At 42.3% G+C, this 17823-nt stretch overlaps 2 protein-coding genes and 1 pseudogene across 2 annotated transcripts; 2 read left to right on the forward strand and 1 right to left on the reverse strand.

Moving 5' to 3' along the window:
* The first annotated feature begins 881 nt into the window (after window positions 1–881).
* Window positions 882–5202, forward strand: LOC146672482 (nuclear factor 7, brain-like). The gene is made up of 2 exons (XM_085386436.1): window positions 882–1161; window positions 1263–5202. The coding sequence occupies exon 2, from the start codon at window positions 1280–1282 to the stop codon at window positions 2651–2653; it is 1374 nt and encodes a 457-aa protein (XP_085242562.1). The 5' UTR covers window positions 882–1161; window positions 1263–1279; the 3' UTR covers window positions 2654–5202.
* Window positions 2873–5202, forward strand: LOC146672483 (uncharacterized; annotated as a pseudogene).
* Window positions 5203–8826: 3624 nt separating this feature from the next.
* On the reverse strand, window positions 8827–16796 carry LOC146672484 (stress-associated endoplasmic reticulum protein 1). Its single transcript, XM_085387143.1, has 3 exons — window positions 16536–16796; window positions 14338–14413; window positions 8827–10527 (listed from the first exon to the last, which is right to left on the reverse strand). Exons 1-3 carry the CDS (start codon window positions 16617–16619, stop codon window positions 10487–10489), a joined length of 201 nt encoding a protein of 66 aa, XP_085243269.1. The 5' UTR covers window positions 16620–16796; the 3' UTR covers window positions 8827–10486.
* Between the last annotated feature and the right edge of the window lie 1027 nt (window positions 16797–17823).

The following is a 17823-nucleotide window of genomic DNA, read 5'->3' on the forward strand; positions in this document are numbered from 1 at the left end:
CCACATCCTTAAAATAATGACAGAAATATGGTGTTTTGTTAGTAAACTTAAATTTATGGATAAAAAATTTAGCTAAAAGTATTAACAAATTTATCATATAAAAACATTTATCATACTTCTTGGGGAACTTAAAGAAACAGAATAAAACATTTTCCCATCGTAAAGAAAACTCCCTTAAAATATGGACAATAACAAACCTGCTAAATTCCTTCCAGAATCTCTGTGTAAAATAACAGTACCAAAAAAGATGTGTCACAGTTTCTGGATGATCCCCACAGAAAGTACAATTAGTATTAATGTCCCTTTTAAATTTTACCATGTAGTGACTGGCTGGATAACATTTATGTAGAATTTTAAATGAGACTTCTTTTACCTTATTTACAATCAAATATTTATGGGGACCATCCAGACTGTCTTCCACTTGATATCTGGAACATATCGGTTCCAATAAGATATTATATATGGGAGAGAGACGATATCTTCTTGGAATAAACTACGTATTCTCTTATTACTGTTAAAAAGTTCCTGTGAAAAGCAGATTTTTCCTATTGGTGACTCAGCTGGATCAGGGAGAGTGACTGAGGCAGATATTGAGCTGTCAGTGTTTTTATATAATATTAAAGTCAATGAGGGTATGGCACCAAGCACCATTGAGAATTCCTGAACACTCATTGGAAAATTATATAGTGCAATAAAGTCGTTGTAAGTAAGTAGTTGTCCCTCTTTATTAACCAGCTGAGCCACCAATAGGATCCCATTTTGGACCCAAGTTTCCAGGAAAAGTGATTAATTTTTATATCTCTTTTGTTCCAGATGAGGTATTTGTGAGGTGAGAAGTTGTGTTTATAAATGAGGGTCCACGCTAAGAGGACCTGCTTATATAAAGTTTTTTTTTTTTTTCGAGCGTCGTTCCAGACCATACTCCGTACCACTTGGTGGCGGTAATGCACCTTTCAATTGTTTGCCAACCGCCAGTACAACTGTAAGAAAGAAGAAGAAGAAACTGGCCGTTCTTTGTCCTCAGTGCAGAGAGACGCACAGACGATCAGACTGAGCTCAGACCAAACTAGCAGCTTCCTCTGAGTGAGTCCAGCTACAGGAGAGAAAAGTGGAAAACTCCAACACTGCTGCTTCAAGCTGCTGACGCTCCACACACTGAATGTGAGTTTGAGCAAAAACACGACTCAAAGCAAGTTTCAGTGAAGGTGGTAGAGGAGGGAGGGGAGCCAGGACTGACTGTACTTCCTGTCTGCTGTTTTCAGCTTCACTCACAGACTCAATGGCTTCCAGCTCAGAGGAGGCTCTCTGCTGTCCGGTCTGTCAGGAGGTCTTCAGAGATCCTGTTCTTCTGTCATGTAGCCACAGCTTCTGTAAAGACTGTCTGAAGAGATGGTGGAGAGAGAAAGGGGAACGTGAGTGTCCAGTTTGTAAGGAAATATCTTCAAAGAAGCATCCACCTTTAAACCGAGCTTTAAAGAACCTGTGTGAGTCGTTCTTACAGGAGAGAGCTTCAGAGGATCTCTGCAGTCTGCACTCTGAGAAACTCAAACTCTTCTGTCTGGACCATCAGCAGCCAGTGTGTGTCGTCTGCAGAGACTCAGAAAAACACACCAATCACAGATTCAGACCCATCGATGAAGCTGCACAACAACACAAGAAGGAACTTCAGGAAACTCTGGAGCCCTTAAAGAAGAAGTTAAAGGTTTGTGAAGAAGTTCAAGTGAAGTTTGATCAAACAGCAGAACACATTAAGGTCCAGGCCCGACACACAGAGAGGCAGATTAAGGAGCAGTTTAAGAAGCTTCAGCAGTTTCTAGCAGAGGAAGAGGAGGCCAGGCTGGCTGCACTGAGGGAGGAAGAGGAGCAGAAGAGTGGGATGATGAAGGAGAAGATGGAGGCTCTGAGCAGAGAGATAGCAGCTCTTTCAGACACAGTCAGAGCCACAGAGGAGGAGCTGAGAGCTGAAGACGTCTCATTCCTGCACAACTACAAGGCTGCAGTGGAAAGAGTCCAGCGCTGCCCCCTGCTGGATGATCCACAGCTGCCCTCAGGAGCTCTGATAGACCAGGCCAAACACCTGGGCAACCTGACCTTCAACATCTGGAACAACATGAAGGACGTGGTCTCCTACACTCCTCTCATTCTGGACCCAAACACTGCAAATCCAAACCTCATCCTGTCTGAAGATCTGACCAGTGTGAGACGAGGAGGAGAGAAGCAGCAGCTTCCTGATAATCCAGAGAGGTTTGATCATTCCTGCTGTGTCCTGGGCTCTGAGGGCTTTAACTCAGGGAGTCACAGCTGGGATGTTGAGGTTGGAGACAGTATACAGTGGGCACTGGGTGTATTTGCAGAGTCTGGGCAGAGGAAGGGAGTCATAGGGTCTGTTTTATGGAGAATAGGGTGCAGTGCAAGTAAATACTACACACTTTCACCATCAGCTATCACTGATCTCTCAGTCCAGAAGAAGCTCCAGAGGATCAGAGTGAATCTGGACTGGAACAGAGGACAGCTGACGTTCTCTGATCCTGATACTAACACACACATACACACCTTCACACACACTTTCACTCACAGGATGTTTCCATACATTAACACTTACGATAAAGCTAAAGTGTTGCCTTTGAAGGTTCAGTGTGAGTGGGGCAGATGAGTTGAGGATGATTATATTTCTAATGTTGTTCCCTGTCACTGTTAGACCTCTGCCTCACCACTACATATTTCAAATACAACGAAGGCTTTTACAGATAAAAACATGGCTGTGTCATGGGCTCCCCCGTGTCACCTATTGTAGCCAACCTTTACATGGAGGAAGTGGAAAGAAAGGCTCTTGGCTCTTTCAAAGGAAGAGTACCCAGCCACTGGTACAGATATGTGGACGACACCTGGGTCAAAAATCAAGACACAAGAAGTGGAATCCTTCACTGCGAACATTAACGCTGTGGATAAAAACATCAAGTTCACCAGGGAAGACACAAAGGACGACTGTTTGCCTTTCCTGGACTGCGCCGTGCACATTGAAGAGAACGGCAACCTCAACATCGAAGTTTACCGGAAGCCCACACATACGGACCAGTACCTCCTGTTTGACTCCCATCACCCTCTGGAACACAAACTTGGAGTAATTAGGACCCTACACCACCGGGCAGAACATGTTCCCTCTCAACCTGAAGGAAAAAAGAAGGAACACACACATGTAAAGGAAGCACTCAAAACATGTGGTTATCCTAACTGGGCGTTTATAAAGTCAGCATAGATGCACAGGAAAGAAGACCAGACACCAGCGAGGGAGGATAAGAAGGACAGACGCAACAACATTGTCATCCCCTATGTAGCCGGTGTATCAGAGAAACTCAGGAGAGTTTTCTCCAAGCACGACATCCCAGTGTACTTCAGACCCAGCAACACACTCAGACAAAAACTGGTTCACCCGAAAGATAAAACGCCAAAACACAGACTTAACAATGTGGTGTTTGTTGTACAGTGCAGTGAGGAATGCTCAGACCTCTACATTGGAGAGACCAAACAGCCACTTCACAAGCGCATGGCACAACACAGAAGAGCCACCTCCACAGGACAAGACTCAGCAGTCCATCTGCATCTTAAGGATAAAGGACACTCTTTCCAGGATGCCAATGTTCACATTTTGGACAGAGAGGACAGATGGTTTGAAAGAGGAGTGAAAGAAGCCATCTATGTCCACTGTGAGCGACCATCTTTGAACAGATGCGGGGGTTTACAACACCAACTCTCTGCCATCTATAATCCAGTTTTGAGATCCCTTCCCAGACGCCTTAACACCCACTCACATCCTGGGCCATCTGATCTCAGGAATTCGCATGATAGGCTGGGGCCAGGTTTCACAATGAACACACCCGAAACCCTGGCTGATTGTGACCCACACCCGCTTTCATACCTTGGCTCATGTGATTAGGTAGAGGATCATCAGAAGGTCCTTTGTCCCTCTTAGTGGGTGGGACACTCCCACAGGGCTTTAATCTGGGACTCTCCACCATTTGGCCTTAGAACTGAAGAAGCTTCTTGGATGAGAGGTGAAACGTCTTCAAGCAACTTAAAGAAGTCCAGACGCTTTTTTTCTTTCCAACAGCTTCAATTCCTGTCAGTGAGTTGAAGCTGTTAAACTGCAGCTGTCCTCCTGCTGCCTCGTTGTTCCAAAGCTCTTTGTTTCTCTTTTAGTTCTCACTGTTTCTTTCTGTTTCTGCTGTCCACCTTTTCACATGGAAAATCATTTCACTGTTTCTCACTGAATGACTCCCCAAACTAGATTTGAAATTCTATCAAGTTTCTAATCATTACAAGTGATTCATGTTTCTATTTGATGTGTGAACTATTAAGCTTTAGTAAGCTATTATTAAGTTCTTATTTCATCATTTATAAAGCATTAATTCTCCTTACTGTTCATTTCTAAATGTTTATTCTTGATTAATACAGCCCCATATAACATGTTCATTGTATCATTTTTAAATAAGTGATAAAGTATTTAGATGCACATCTAGCTCATGTCTGTGTGTTAATAAATGTGTTATAAATGCTTATTTTAAAATATAATTTTGTAATTCATTGTTTGCCACAGTTACAAGTTATTAAGCATTTTTTTGTGACCTCATCTAAAGTGAAGTGTAATTTTGCCTTAAACTGTTTTTATAGTTGACTCAAAAAGTCTCACATGTCTTCACAACAGAAAAATGTCACAAAGCACAAAGAGATGCAAAACATTCAAATATTCTTTTGCCAGATTGAAACAAAGCCCACCTGAGGTTTGCAGGAGAAGAGACTTAAACTCCTCCTACAAACTCAGTCTGAGTTTGTAGGAGGAGTTTAAGAGCGAAAGATGCACTGAGCCTCAGGATAGCCCAGCTTAAAGATAAAATATAAATAATGTTAATACGAAACAATATTTCACAAATAAGTGTAAACACCATAAACAAATTGTCCATCATGGCTGATAATGCAGGAGTTTGTAATAGATCCCACTTTCCTCTGGATTGTAGTCTGTTAGCTTTAGTCAGACAAGACAGCATCCAGTCAGGTTCAGTTTCAAAATGCTCCTGAAGTTAAAGAAATACATGGAGACGATTTAGTTTGCTGGGATATGGACGGACATGTGTTTAGTGAGAGCAGCAGTTTGTTGTTGCCCAGTTGATTCTTTATGACAACAATAAATATATTTTTAAACAATGATTCATGTTCAACTCCATATATGAAATGTTTCTGATATTTCAATTGTGGTTGTTTGCATTTGATTGACTTTGTCTGATTATAATTAAAGTGAGATCCTTCTATTGTGGAAGTAATGAGTCACTTCCCTCTCCTTACCTCACCCAGGTAAGGAGAGGGAAGTGACGGAAAATGCCGTAGGTCACATCAGATGCTGGAGAGTTGACAAGAAAAAAACCTCTAAATGTTAGCTCACAAAGCTTCAGTTATAGTATACAATCAATTGACAAATAATTAACCAAATTTGTATAATCATCTCCAACAGCCTGGAGCACAGGGAGGAGAAATTAGACGCTCTCCAAGAATACAACGACTTTATCGAACTCCTGGAGTCAGTTGATAGGCGATGGTCCAGCTTGGATGCGATGTTGTCCCTGCTGAAGATTTTACACCAGCAATTTAAATCCCTGCAAAAATCTCTGGATTTCAGCCAGAATAAGGTGGAAACGGTCGCTGCTAAAAAGTCCTCGCTACGGGACTGAGTTAAGTCTGTAAATGAGAATGTGACCCATCATAATACAGAAAATAAATGCAGGCCTGTAGTATGAGAGAAAACTATGTGTTTTCTGGTATCTCGGGTTCTGCTGAAGAGGATGCAGAAGCAACTAATTAAAAGCTGCGATCGAGTCCATCGTCTCAGACCTAAGAGGGTGCCGGGAGACAGCATCCTGTTGTGGCCAAATTCGGACATTTCAAATAGAAAGACCAGCGAAGAGTTGCGTCAACTTGGACTTCAGCATAAACCACCATTTCCCTAAAGAGATCCTGGAGCAACGCAATGTCCTGTTCCTAAGTCTTCATTAATAAGGGCTCTACGTGGACGGACAGCTCTATCGTGACCCTGCATCACTCCCTGGTTATATTAACATCACTGCAGATTAGAATCTGAGATGTTGCTTCAGACGCCAACTAAAGTAAACAGTTCTGTGAAAATGAATTCTTGCTGTAGAAAAAGTTCAAAAATATAAAATTTAATGTAAGTCAACAGCTTTACTACAAATTAGTTTGGTTTGGTGGCATCCTATTGTTCGTGCAATGCCATAAATGTTAAAGTGCAATACTATGTTGTCAGTTGTTTGTATTTGTGCAACACTTGAATTAAGAAAGCAAAAGTTGTTATATGTTTTGAAAAGGGATATCTGATTAAATATGAAGATTTTCTAATGGAATTGTACTTCTTTGCATGAAACAAGTGAAAAAAACATGGACTTATTATAATTATTAATATTAATAGGTAATTATGTTATGATTGTACTGCTTTGGCCCACTTGACATCTAATAAGGCTGTATGTGGCCCCATGAACCAAAATGAGTTTGACACCCCTGATCTACACTATAAAAATCTGCCTGGAACATCAACATCTGTTCTCTGGGAAGCAGGGAAAGCTGTGATGAGGTAAAATAATTTCATTTCATTTTAAAAAGAAAAAACAAAACAAAATATTCAGGGATTAGAAAAAAAACATGAAATCCTTCGAAGAAGCCTTCGTGTCCCAACAGGAACAGGAAATACTGAACAAACTATGTAAAACTCGAATTAAATGAAGTTATTAATAAGACAGTCAAGCAATAACGCTGGATTGACCGCTGACAACTGGTGAACTCCAGCAGGAATTAGACAGGCTATAGTGATTGAGGGCTTAAGATGCAAGAATGTGGAACATAAAAACACTCTTTATGATGTTTACTTTTTCTCCAAAACTCACAAACCACTCTCTCTGAGGTAATTATATTAATAAACTTTTTTTCAAGATTTTCAGATTATTCAGTATCTATACTTCTTCTGATTAATTGCTCGTTTCATAATTCTTCTTCTACACCACTGCAGTCTGAAAATGTAAACCCCCGCGTGTTATCTTAAAAAGCTACAAAGGACCGAGGACAAAGAAGGACTAGATCTGCCTAACTTCTTAGCCAACAGGCTTAGGATGGTTAAAACATACCCTTTCAGATGGGCCCTGGCTAGACGTAGAACAGGCTCTAACAATAACAGAGAGATTTTGGAACTACCATTTATCAGCTCAAACATCAAATGGCATCAATATCAGCTTCTTCCTGATAGCATGGTGGGAGTTTCTAAAAATGATGAGTCTTCATTAATCCCCTGCAAACATTCACCTATCTGGAACAAACCTGACATATTACAAAACAATAATATGATTAACTTCCCAGATTGCAGTTGTAAAAGAATTAAATACTTGGAACATATATTCTAAGGAACAGACTTTATTCCATCTGACAGACTAGCTATACAGTGTGGGATTAACAAGAATAGATTTTTAGAATATCAACAAATTAAATCTATAGTAAAAAAAACAAAAACAAAAAGGAATTTAAGGCTAATGAAGTTAAATAACAAACACCATCACAATTCCTTAATCTTAAAACCCCCAAAGTACTGTCTAAAATATACAGGACAGTCTCCATAATAGATGAATCTTCCTATTGCAAAATGGGAAGCAGATTTATCAGTCAGTTTAGGCCAAAAGTTCTGGTCTCAGATATGCGTAAAAAGCTTTAAATTGATTAGAAATCCCAGTCTACAACCAATACTGTACAAAACACTACATAGAGTGCAATATACAGGTCAGTGGATGTTCAGGATAGTTTTTAACAACTGCTCACACTGTCACGGGAATACACCTAGCAACAAGGTGTATTAGGAGGATACAGATAATTGTCAGGCAAAATGTCCTCAGTTTGATGAAATAATCCCCTCCCATAATACACCTACCGTAGCACAACACTGGCTTCATAGACATTTATCCTTTCTTACTTGAACAAATTGATCTGTTGGAGGCTGGATGAGTCACTTTGGTAATACAACTGATAAACAGATGTCTTGCCCAGAGGTGTGTTATAAAACTGAGTTTTGAACCCCCCCTTAATGAAGTACCAGCTGATCTATTTGTTAAGGCTAGTGTTTATTTACGGGATGTTTGTGTATATATATACATATACATGTACTTTGACATTGGAGTTGTGTCATTTATTTTTATTGACTATTGCTTCTAATTATTTTGTATTTTGAATACTACAATTGCAGTTTTTCCTCTTTATGTTTTACGTTATTGTGCTAGTGATGTTAATGATGGTAACTCTGTTTTCTTCTGGGCTCACTGGTGGCAGTCAGTGTGCAGAGTCAGGGTAACAGGCTTCATGTTAGCACCCGGTTTGGTAGTGGAGTTATGGACAATTGAGTGCGATCACTGAGGGGCTCCATACTGTTCTGCATCCTCCATCTGTCCCCTTGTTTCCCAACTTAATCTTTAGCAGGACAGGTTGATTTGTTTTTCATATAATTAATAAAACCGTGGATAACAGTACAAATTCAATAGTGCTAACCCTTCTTCTTCAGAACAGCTGTTAGTAAAGCAAGTTTACAATGATGATTAACTTCAGCCACAAGATGGCAGCAGCTGGTCTGAGATCCTTTATCGGAAAGAACAATTCAACTCTCAGGTGTCATCAGAGACAGTCTTCACTTTCAGAGATGAATTCATGCCTGCACTGCCTTGTTGGTCGTAAACATGGCATTATGAGGTTCTTTTTCTTACAGAGAAAGCAAAGACAAAGAGGAGCCGGGAGGCGTGTAGAGAAAAATATTGGAGCTTTATTTAGTATCAAAGCGGAGCGTGTCGTCCAGCCGGAGGAACGTCTCCGACTGCTTCACATGGAAACGTCAGCAGGACGTTTGTAATGACGGAGCTCGTTTCATCAGCTTGTTTTACTTCATTTACAGCAGAAGAACTGAAAGTGTGTGGAGGGGAAGGGATTTAAAGGAGCAAAGCGCTGTTTTTAGAGCCTTAAAGAGAAATCACATTTCCAGTCTGAATCCTGTAAACTTCACACGATGATCCAGCATGAACCTGCATTCACAATCACTTCCTGTGTGCTTTAATTCAACGTCTTTTCACCCCGCTGACAGTCTGTTCGTCGCTTCATCTGCACGTCATTAAAGCCCAGATTCATTTACTTTAAATGACTTTGGACCTCTGAAAATCTGAGAGCTAAAAGAAGAATTTACGAGGCCCCGTGAGACATTTGTAACTAGCGCTCACAGAAGATGAAGCTCTGACTTCTTCTTCATGTGATTCATATATTTCCTGTTTCACACACACTCACAAAAAAGTGTTTTGGATGAGAGACGTGCTGCTGATAGACGCAATCTGCAGATTTCAACCCTGAGTTCAAAATAAACATTTTATCTGTAACTTAACTATTTCATTAATTCATCACAAATATAACCAATCACAGCTCAAGCAGGGTTTATTGTGAAGAAGACGCACTAAATGTAAGTGACAGTTACCAGAGGAGAGATTAGAGTAACAGCTGTGGTTGAAACTAAAGAGCTCCAGCAGAAAAGCTAAAATTGCTTCTTTAAAGTAAACGTTTGTCTTTAAACCATTTCTAATATTAACACTTATGATATGTGACTGAATAATCAGCGGAATGAATTAAACGGCTCCTCAGAAATAAATAGATTTGTTCTTTTTGTTTGTTTCACATTTGAAACACTAAGTAATAAGCAGTCATTAAACAGCGGTTAGCAACAGCACTCGAAATCACATAAATCACTGAACTATTATTGACAAAAATACAAAATTCACAACAAATACACTCAATATGAACTGAAACTAGAACAGGTGTGTTAGACTTTTAATTTGGAAGACATTCTTTTTTTTCACATTAAAAGTCTTCCAGGCTGGGCTGCTCTTCTCAGGCTTCAATGTACAAAAGTTTAAAATCTGAGGCGTGCTGCATGTAAACATCTGTCTGAACCTTAACTTTGTCCTGTTATTACAATGATTCACAGTATGATGGCTGAGTCTTTCTGAGTAAATGAGCTCAGACTCACGAGGGTCCTAAAGACTGAGCGACGGTCTGAGAAAGGAGGCGCGTTCGCAGGATTTATGATTAATGAGCCGACAGCAGGAAGAACAGCGCTTTGTCCCTTTAAACCGGGGACTGAGAAAAGCAGCAGAGACGAGAGACAGCAGCTGGACGACCGACAGGAAGAGGATTTAAGACTTCATCTGACAGGAACCAATTATCAATATGTGATGGATCAGCTTCATCGACAGAGACGGGAGTAAACAAACAGGCGATGTGCTGCAGAGAGAGAGGGAAGAGTCCAGACTCCACAGGTACAAGTGTGTGTGTGAGAGAGTGTGTTGGGGGTGTGTTTTGAAGGCGATGTGCCCCTCCCTCCCTCCATCGGGCTCAGCATCTCTGGGGTCAAAGATCATCACATGCCCTGCCTGATGCTCTGGATGATCTGGAAGATGGCTGCAACAAACACAAAGGAGGCATTAGCAGCAGGTCACATGACACAAAACTAGCTCATCCGTAGACACAGAGAGACGCTGACACCTGTTTTCTTAAACACTCTTAAACTGTATTATTGCTCAGTGAATCAAACCTGGAAATTGTGGCACAAACGTTCAAAAAACAACCACAAACGACGCAAAGCAACGAGCCACGATCGCTTCCTGAGTTTTACTCCGAGGGCTGGAGGCCTGCCAGCCGCCTGTGTTTGTCACGTAACACTAGCTACTGTATTTTAAAGAAGATAAATGTTATGAAACGGAGGTACCAAACAACCGTGTGCAGCGGAGATAAGATCGCATGAATCATGTGACGTGTGAACGCGCTTGAAATGATGGCGAGGTGATGTGCTCTGTTGTTGGCTGCAAATGCAGAAGTCTCTGCGTTATCACTCTGCAGCTGCTCGTGTGGTTTCACACGTGTTCCTCAACAGCGAGCCTCCTCACCAGCTCGCAGTGGAGTCTTAAACAAGAACACTAACCGTCCAAAGACTCCGAGCGCACGCAGTCATGACGGACGTGTTTATAGCAACGTTTCTGTAAATGTAAATAAAAGCACAGTTTGTGTTTCATAAGCTCCTCGAGTCTGTGAGGACTAACTATGAAGCAAAGACCCAGGGACACAGTGTGGTTTAGAAACCTGTCAGTGAAATAAGCACAGGTTTCCACCTTAAATGAGCCCGGGCTCATTTAAGGTGGAAACCTGTGCTTATTTCACCGTCAGTGTTTCTTCAGGTGTGGATGTTCCTGAGCACACGCAGGATCAGGTCGGTTTCTAATGCAGCGCTGACACCAACATTCACACTGTGCAGCCAAATCCATCAAGTCATGAAATCTCAATGACGTTATGAACCACATATGATGGAATCCACAAACATCTGTAAGAAAGTTGTTACTGTTCAACTAACGCAGCCACCAAAGATTCAGCTTTTTTCAGCAACACGATGCCAAAGCACATTGTTGTAAAAGAGCCCAGCTGCTACTGACCAGCATGTAGACTTGAACGGTCACCCACTGAACTTTATAAAACCCAACATGTGAGCAAAGAGCTGCTTGAATCCTAGATAAAGTGAAAAAATGAAACATTATGGTTTCAAACCACAAGCTTACAACCTAAGATTATGAACACGTAAAGAGTTACGTTAGAAGAACAACGGCCACAGCTCAGTGGGAAACATGCTCCTCTATGTCTCCATCTACCTACACGGTTACCTTCCAAGATATGTGCAGATCCACCTACTGACAAACCTGCTGCATCCATCTACCAAACTATGTTCCCACCTACTTATCTACCTATATACCAACCCATATCTAACTACCATCATACCCTCTACCTGCCTAAAATCTACCTACATAGGTGTCTCTGTACCTAAAGCCTCTCTATCTATGCACCTACCTGCCACTTCTACTTTGGCTCTCGGAGGAGGCGGACGCACTTTTCTCCTCTCCCTTATCTTCCCTGCTAGTTCTTATGTCCTTGTCTAGTCTCGTGTCTTTTTTGTATTACTTTCCCTGGAACACTCTCTCACAGTCTGTGTCTAAAACCTAAAAGAGAATTATGGATTTGATCAACTGGTCTCTGAATGCTATTGACACCCTTTAACGAGAAGTCTGGGCTCGGGAGAGCCCGAGTGCCCTGGAGGGACTTTCCCTGCCGGATACACGATGGACGGGTGGCAGAGGATCGTGTGCCTGGCGGGACTGTCGATCGAGGACGCTGAAGATATCTACCTATTCGGAACCATGATAACAGGGTTCTTGCTGATCGGAGCTGGCTTGGCCCTGGCTTATCGGAGAATTAAGAGAGCAGAACCGGCTGTTCAAACCCCCACAAGGCTGCCCGCTGGGATTGGAACGACAGGCGCGACTTCTCAGAAAGGGCTCACTGAAGGCAGCATGGTTAAGAGCTTGGAGGCGCTTACGACTGCAGTGATTGCTCAGAATAACACCTCTGAGCGCATGTATGTTGGATTACATCAGGAAAGAATCAACTCAGAACAACATCTCTGGGCGGAGCTGGATTACACCTCGGATCAGTTGGCTGCGATCGTGAGGTCTCAGAATCTGCTATGTGAGCAAAAAGAGTGACAAGACCACAGAATCGACGGCTAATAACATCACGGAGAAGCTCGCAGCTATTAACGGGGGACTGAGAGACCAGTGTCGGAGTGTTAAAAAACAGCTTGAAATTCTCAATTACCATCATAACCCGGCTACCCCTTCGGCGCCAGCTCAAGGCTGGAGCCGAACAACAACTCCCTGATAACGACTGTGTTGAGTCTGTTCCTTCCCATTCCCTACAAGGTCACCTGGGTTGGCTGGTAGACTGTTTACTTAGCCTGATAGGGTGAAGGACACTGTCTCAGCTGAACTATGGACACGCACACACATACATATACTGATACTGATAAGCACTCACTGACGCATCGCCCTCCCTACCCCGGATCCAACGCCACCTCCAACGCTTACCTCCCCTCTGATGTGGACATCGGGTCAGCTGGAGGCGCAGTCGAAAGATTTCAGCGGTCCCAGATCAGATGTACACACTGGGACTCTTTCCCATGTTGCTGTCTGTGTTTATTGTGTTATGGTGTGTTGATACCTGTGCATTCCTGTATTATCCTTTTGTGTTGCACATTTCAATGTTTTTTTTCCTCGCTACCTGGCCTGACCTGTCTCCCCAATGTGATGTTTGTATTGTATGTACGGCCGGCAAGGTCTGTCATCTCGGTTGTGGGCAAAAGACCTGCAACTGACAAATAAAGGCTATCTCATCATCTCTCTCATCTCATTATACCCACCCACCCATTTACCTACCTACTTAACTACCTGTGTAATGATCCATATACCTACCTACTGATATATGACTTAATCTACTTTACCAACTGTCCTGTTTATCTTATCCATAGGCATGTATTCATATACTTACCTATGGATAAGGATGGATGTGCCTGCCTATCTACTGAGGTATTACAACTAGAGACACCCCATTGAATTTGATGATCAGTGCTTTAATAGAGGACTCTTAATAGCTTTTTATCTTCAGAGGCTTTGATTGTGATTGCAGTAATAGTAACGATCGCAGTTAATCCAAAAAGTAAAGCAAACATGTTTCTCTCTCTCCAGGTTTATTGTCATGTTAACGAAGAGTGTTGAGCCTTGTAATACTTTTTATTCACACACATGCTCCTAAATAAATGTAGCAATCTGCACATGTATTTTTAGTCGCAAATGTGAAACTTTCACAATGTCCAGCACCGCCAGCATCAACTTCCTGTCCTTATTCCAGTAACTCTAATACTTCTTTTAGTATGAAACAGTCAAGTCTTCTGCTGCTGGCAGAAGCAACATTAATCTGCTTAATGAGCAGGAACATCACGGGAAACCCAAACCGGCTCTATGCCTCAAAGCCACGGCACAAACAGAGATTCTATTGTGACCTACAATTAAAAAACAGGCTGAGAAAAGCAGGAGAGCCAACTCCCATCTATTTAAAGCGACTGTTTTTTGACATGTGTTACCAAACGCTAATTAGAGATGGCAAGTCCTGACTGGCAGCGATAAAAGTGCAATCTGTCACAGGAAGACCTTCTGACTCCGTATCCTGCAGGCTGAAGACAAAACTTCTGGGGAAAAATGTGACTCAGAGTTTCGAGAGCTGATAGAGTTCTGCAGAAACGCCACAGAGATAGGATCAGCTGAGCGGGAAGCAGAGCCCGTCTGCATCAGCAGCTGTATCAACATCTGTATCACCTGCAGGGGAGAAACTCACCTGATCCACAAACCACAAAGACGAACAGAGCGAGCAGCCACGGGCCCACCGGAGACTTCTCATCGTTTACTGGCCGCTGGAAAACACAGAGAAACCACGCACCGTCAAAAGCGTCCCGTGGAAGCCTTTTGAGTTTTACTTCTACATAGAACTTGGTTCTTTTTATTCTGATGGTAATGATAACACCTCGTGGTGAAAACAGGCGTCTTTGGTGTTTTCACAACACTTCTCTTATGATACCTTTACACTGTTTACATTATATGCGACTTTGTTTCACACATTTCACTTGCTTAATCCTGAGATTTAAGCTTGTGCTTCATGAAGCCTCGTTTATGCAGCAGGGTGAGTAAAGTAGAGAAACACGAGGTGAGACAGTTCTAACTGGTTTGTCTACTGCAAGGACAGACGAGCTGAAAAAAATGACATTTTGTGACAGGTGAGATGGGAGTGTTGGCAGGTCAACGCTAAGAGAAAACCGAAAGTCTCCAACAAACCAAAGACAACCTGAGAAACCGAACTGTAGACAGGACGGGCAAACAGAACGTGCGACAGCCGCTGAATATTTCAGCTAACATCCCTGCTGTAATCGTCCCGTTTCAAAGACTTCTGCTAGCAAATGAAAAGATTTCCGTGGACAGTCAGTGTTTACTGTGTTCACCTTAACGTCTTGAGATCCATTCATGCCTCAGAGCTCCAAGCTCTGACCTTTGATTTATTTTAAACACTAGAACTTTAAAAATGTTTAAATTATGTAACCCTGTTAAAATAAAACCCGTCATGTTACCATTTGCAATATGTGGTACAACGGGAAGGCCACTTATACCTCAAACCGCTGAAGACGTCACGTTAATATAATAATGAACGCAGCGCTGGACATTAATGGCACACGTAGTTGCCTAGTAACGCACACTGTTTACATACATTTTGGCTGCTGTAACATAAGCTAAAGTTAGCTCGATGTGACTGAGCAGCAGGGACCATGTAAAGATGCCAGTATAGCCTCAGCATTGGTTGATTCACGTGGTGCTGCTTCAATGAAATAGTCGTTGTGCCAAAGCAGTGCAAATATCACTAGAACTGTAATAAATGTATATTTAAACCATATTTTATGAGGGGTTTTACAGGTATTCAAACATCAAATACTTCTTTGTTCATCAAACAGAAAACACAAGTAGTTCTGTTGTACGGTGTGACACCACCAACTGAATCAAGGCAAACTGTGGTTTTGTCACAGTCGCCCACCACACACTGTAAATATCCTGAGCTAGCGTGCCTGCTGATGGCACGCTAGCTAAATGTCTCTGAATTTAAGCTTCAAAAGTACAAAACTGGGTGTTTACAGATGTTTACTAAATCACATCTGTGGCTTCGAGTTCCTTGAGAATCGCCTCACAGTAAAAAATGTTAGGCTGACTCTGTGTGTGTCACACTCATAACTGCTCACACACACACAGCTTTGTGTGCGCTCAATGTTGTTACACCTGCCAAACCAGCCACTCTGCACCAGACTCCATTTAGAAAACAGCTCATTTAACGCTGCTCTCTGTCTGCACGGACAGAATCGAGCATCTGATCTTCATTTAAACGGTCCGAAGCCCTTTGTTAAATTCGGCCTGCGTGTGATTCCCTAACATCACCTTCTTTGACACAAATTCTGTTTTAAATGTGCGCACTGAGCTGCACGCCTCCGCCCACTCCATCTGTTTACACCTCATCACACAGAGGGGATGGACGATTAAAGCCCCCCAAAAGCTCACAAACAGCCGACAGCTTTATATGTTTGTGCCGATTGAACACCACAAAATAAAACTTTAATATATTAGAATAAAATCGTATTTCTATAAATTACAATCGAGCGGCGCGCTAAAACTCCAGCTTTCCTGAAGGACTCTGGCTCTCTTTAAGATGACACACTAAACAGCCACTCACAGTGCGCCAGCAGCGGGACCTCTGTTACTATCCCACCATTTCACTGGTTTTTAACAACAATTACATGCAGCATGATGGCGACTGTGATGGTAACAGAGCTCCGTGGCTAACTTAGCGAGCTAGCTGTTTCCTGGATTCGACTCTAAATAAATCAAATAAACGTATTTAAATGCTCACTTCTACACGAACATCACATCTACAGACCACACGCCGGCCACAGCCCACGGGCTCTAAGTTAACGGGTCAGCCGTTAGCCCTGGTTTCCCTACCGACGTTTTCTGGACGTGTCCCCGCTGTGTGATCGTCTTGCTGTGTCGCTCGTTTGCCACTTTCATCCGCTGCACTGCCGACATGCTTCAGGCTTATTGACCGGTGCGGACCAGGAGGACGGAGGAAGAGGCGGGAACAGCCGGGATCCAGAGGCAGGAGGCTCGCTGGTAGCGGAGGAGAACGTCCGGGAGGAGAGGACAGTCAGCTCGTTCTGTTTCCGTGTTACCGTCAACGGTTTGGTTGATGTTAGCTGAGCGAGCCCTGACCCCGGAACTACTGACCTCGTCACGTGACAGGGAACAGCCAAATGTCTGCATGCTGCCCCCGAGAGGCGGGAACAACCTGTGCATGTCAGAAATTTCACCAGAAATACAAAAATAATTATATATTCTTAAAAAACGTAGAAATATTCAAAATAAATGTAATATTATTAAACAATTACTGAAACTGGTTCAACATGAGGAAGTCTTATGAATGTTTGCAGATGATGTTTTGATCTGTTGGGAGAGAAGGGAGCAGGAGGAGGAGAGAGAAGAGGAAATAAGACAGATAACATGTGTGAGGATGAGGCAAGTGGATAAAATGAACGTGCGAGGAGTAAAAGGAGTGACGTAGATGAGGTTCCTGGGGTCAACCATCCAACTGACAGTGTACAAGAGAGGTGAAGAAGAAAGTGCAGGCAGGCTGGGGAGGATGGAAACGAGTGTCAAGGGTGATTTGTTACAGAAGCAGCAAGAGTGAAACAGAAGGTTTATAAGATGTTAGTGAGACGTGCTGTGATGTTTGGTTTGAAGACGGTGGCACTGATGAACAGACAGAAGGCCGAGCTGAATGTGTTAAGAACGTCATTGGGAGTGATCGGGATGGAGAGGATAAGAAATTAGGAAGAGCAGTTTGGAGACAAAGTTATAGAAGCAAGGCCGAGATGGTGTGGACATGTGCATAGGATGTTAAAAATGGAACTGCCGAGCAGATAAGATGCACTGTGGCAACTCCTAAAAGGAGGATCCAAAAGAAGAAGAAGAAGAAGGAAATCACTTTGAAATGAGTGGTGATTAAATTCAAGTTTTAGGTAACCTGTCTAAAAATGTATTTCTTCTTCTCAAGTTTCAACTTAGACCACCTTAATAATAATAATAAGAAGAAGAAGAAGATTATCTTTTATTATTTCCAGTCTTTTTCAGTGTGAATGAATGACATTTTCTCTAACAATGTAATGATATGATCATTTTTGTATTTTAACCTTTAACCGGTAAAATTATTAACGCGTCACACATTTTATGATGT

Source organism: Rhamphochromis longiceps, linkage group LG3 (assembly GCF_057381845.1).
Source record: "Rhamphochromis longiceps isolate RC_006_pf linkage group LG3, R_longiceps_female_GT1.1, whole genome shotgun sequence".
Lineage (NCBI taxonomy): Eukaryota > Metazoa > Chordata > Actinopteri > Cichliformes > Cichlidae > Rhamphochromis > Rhamphochromis longiceps.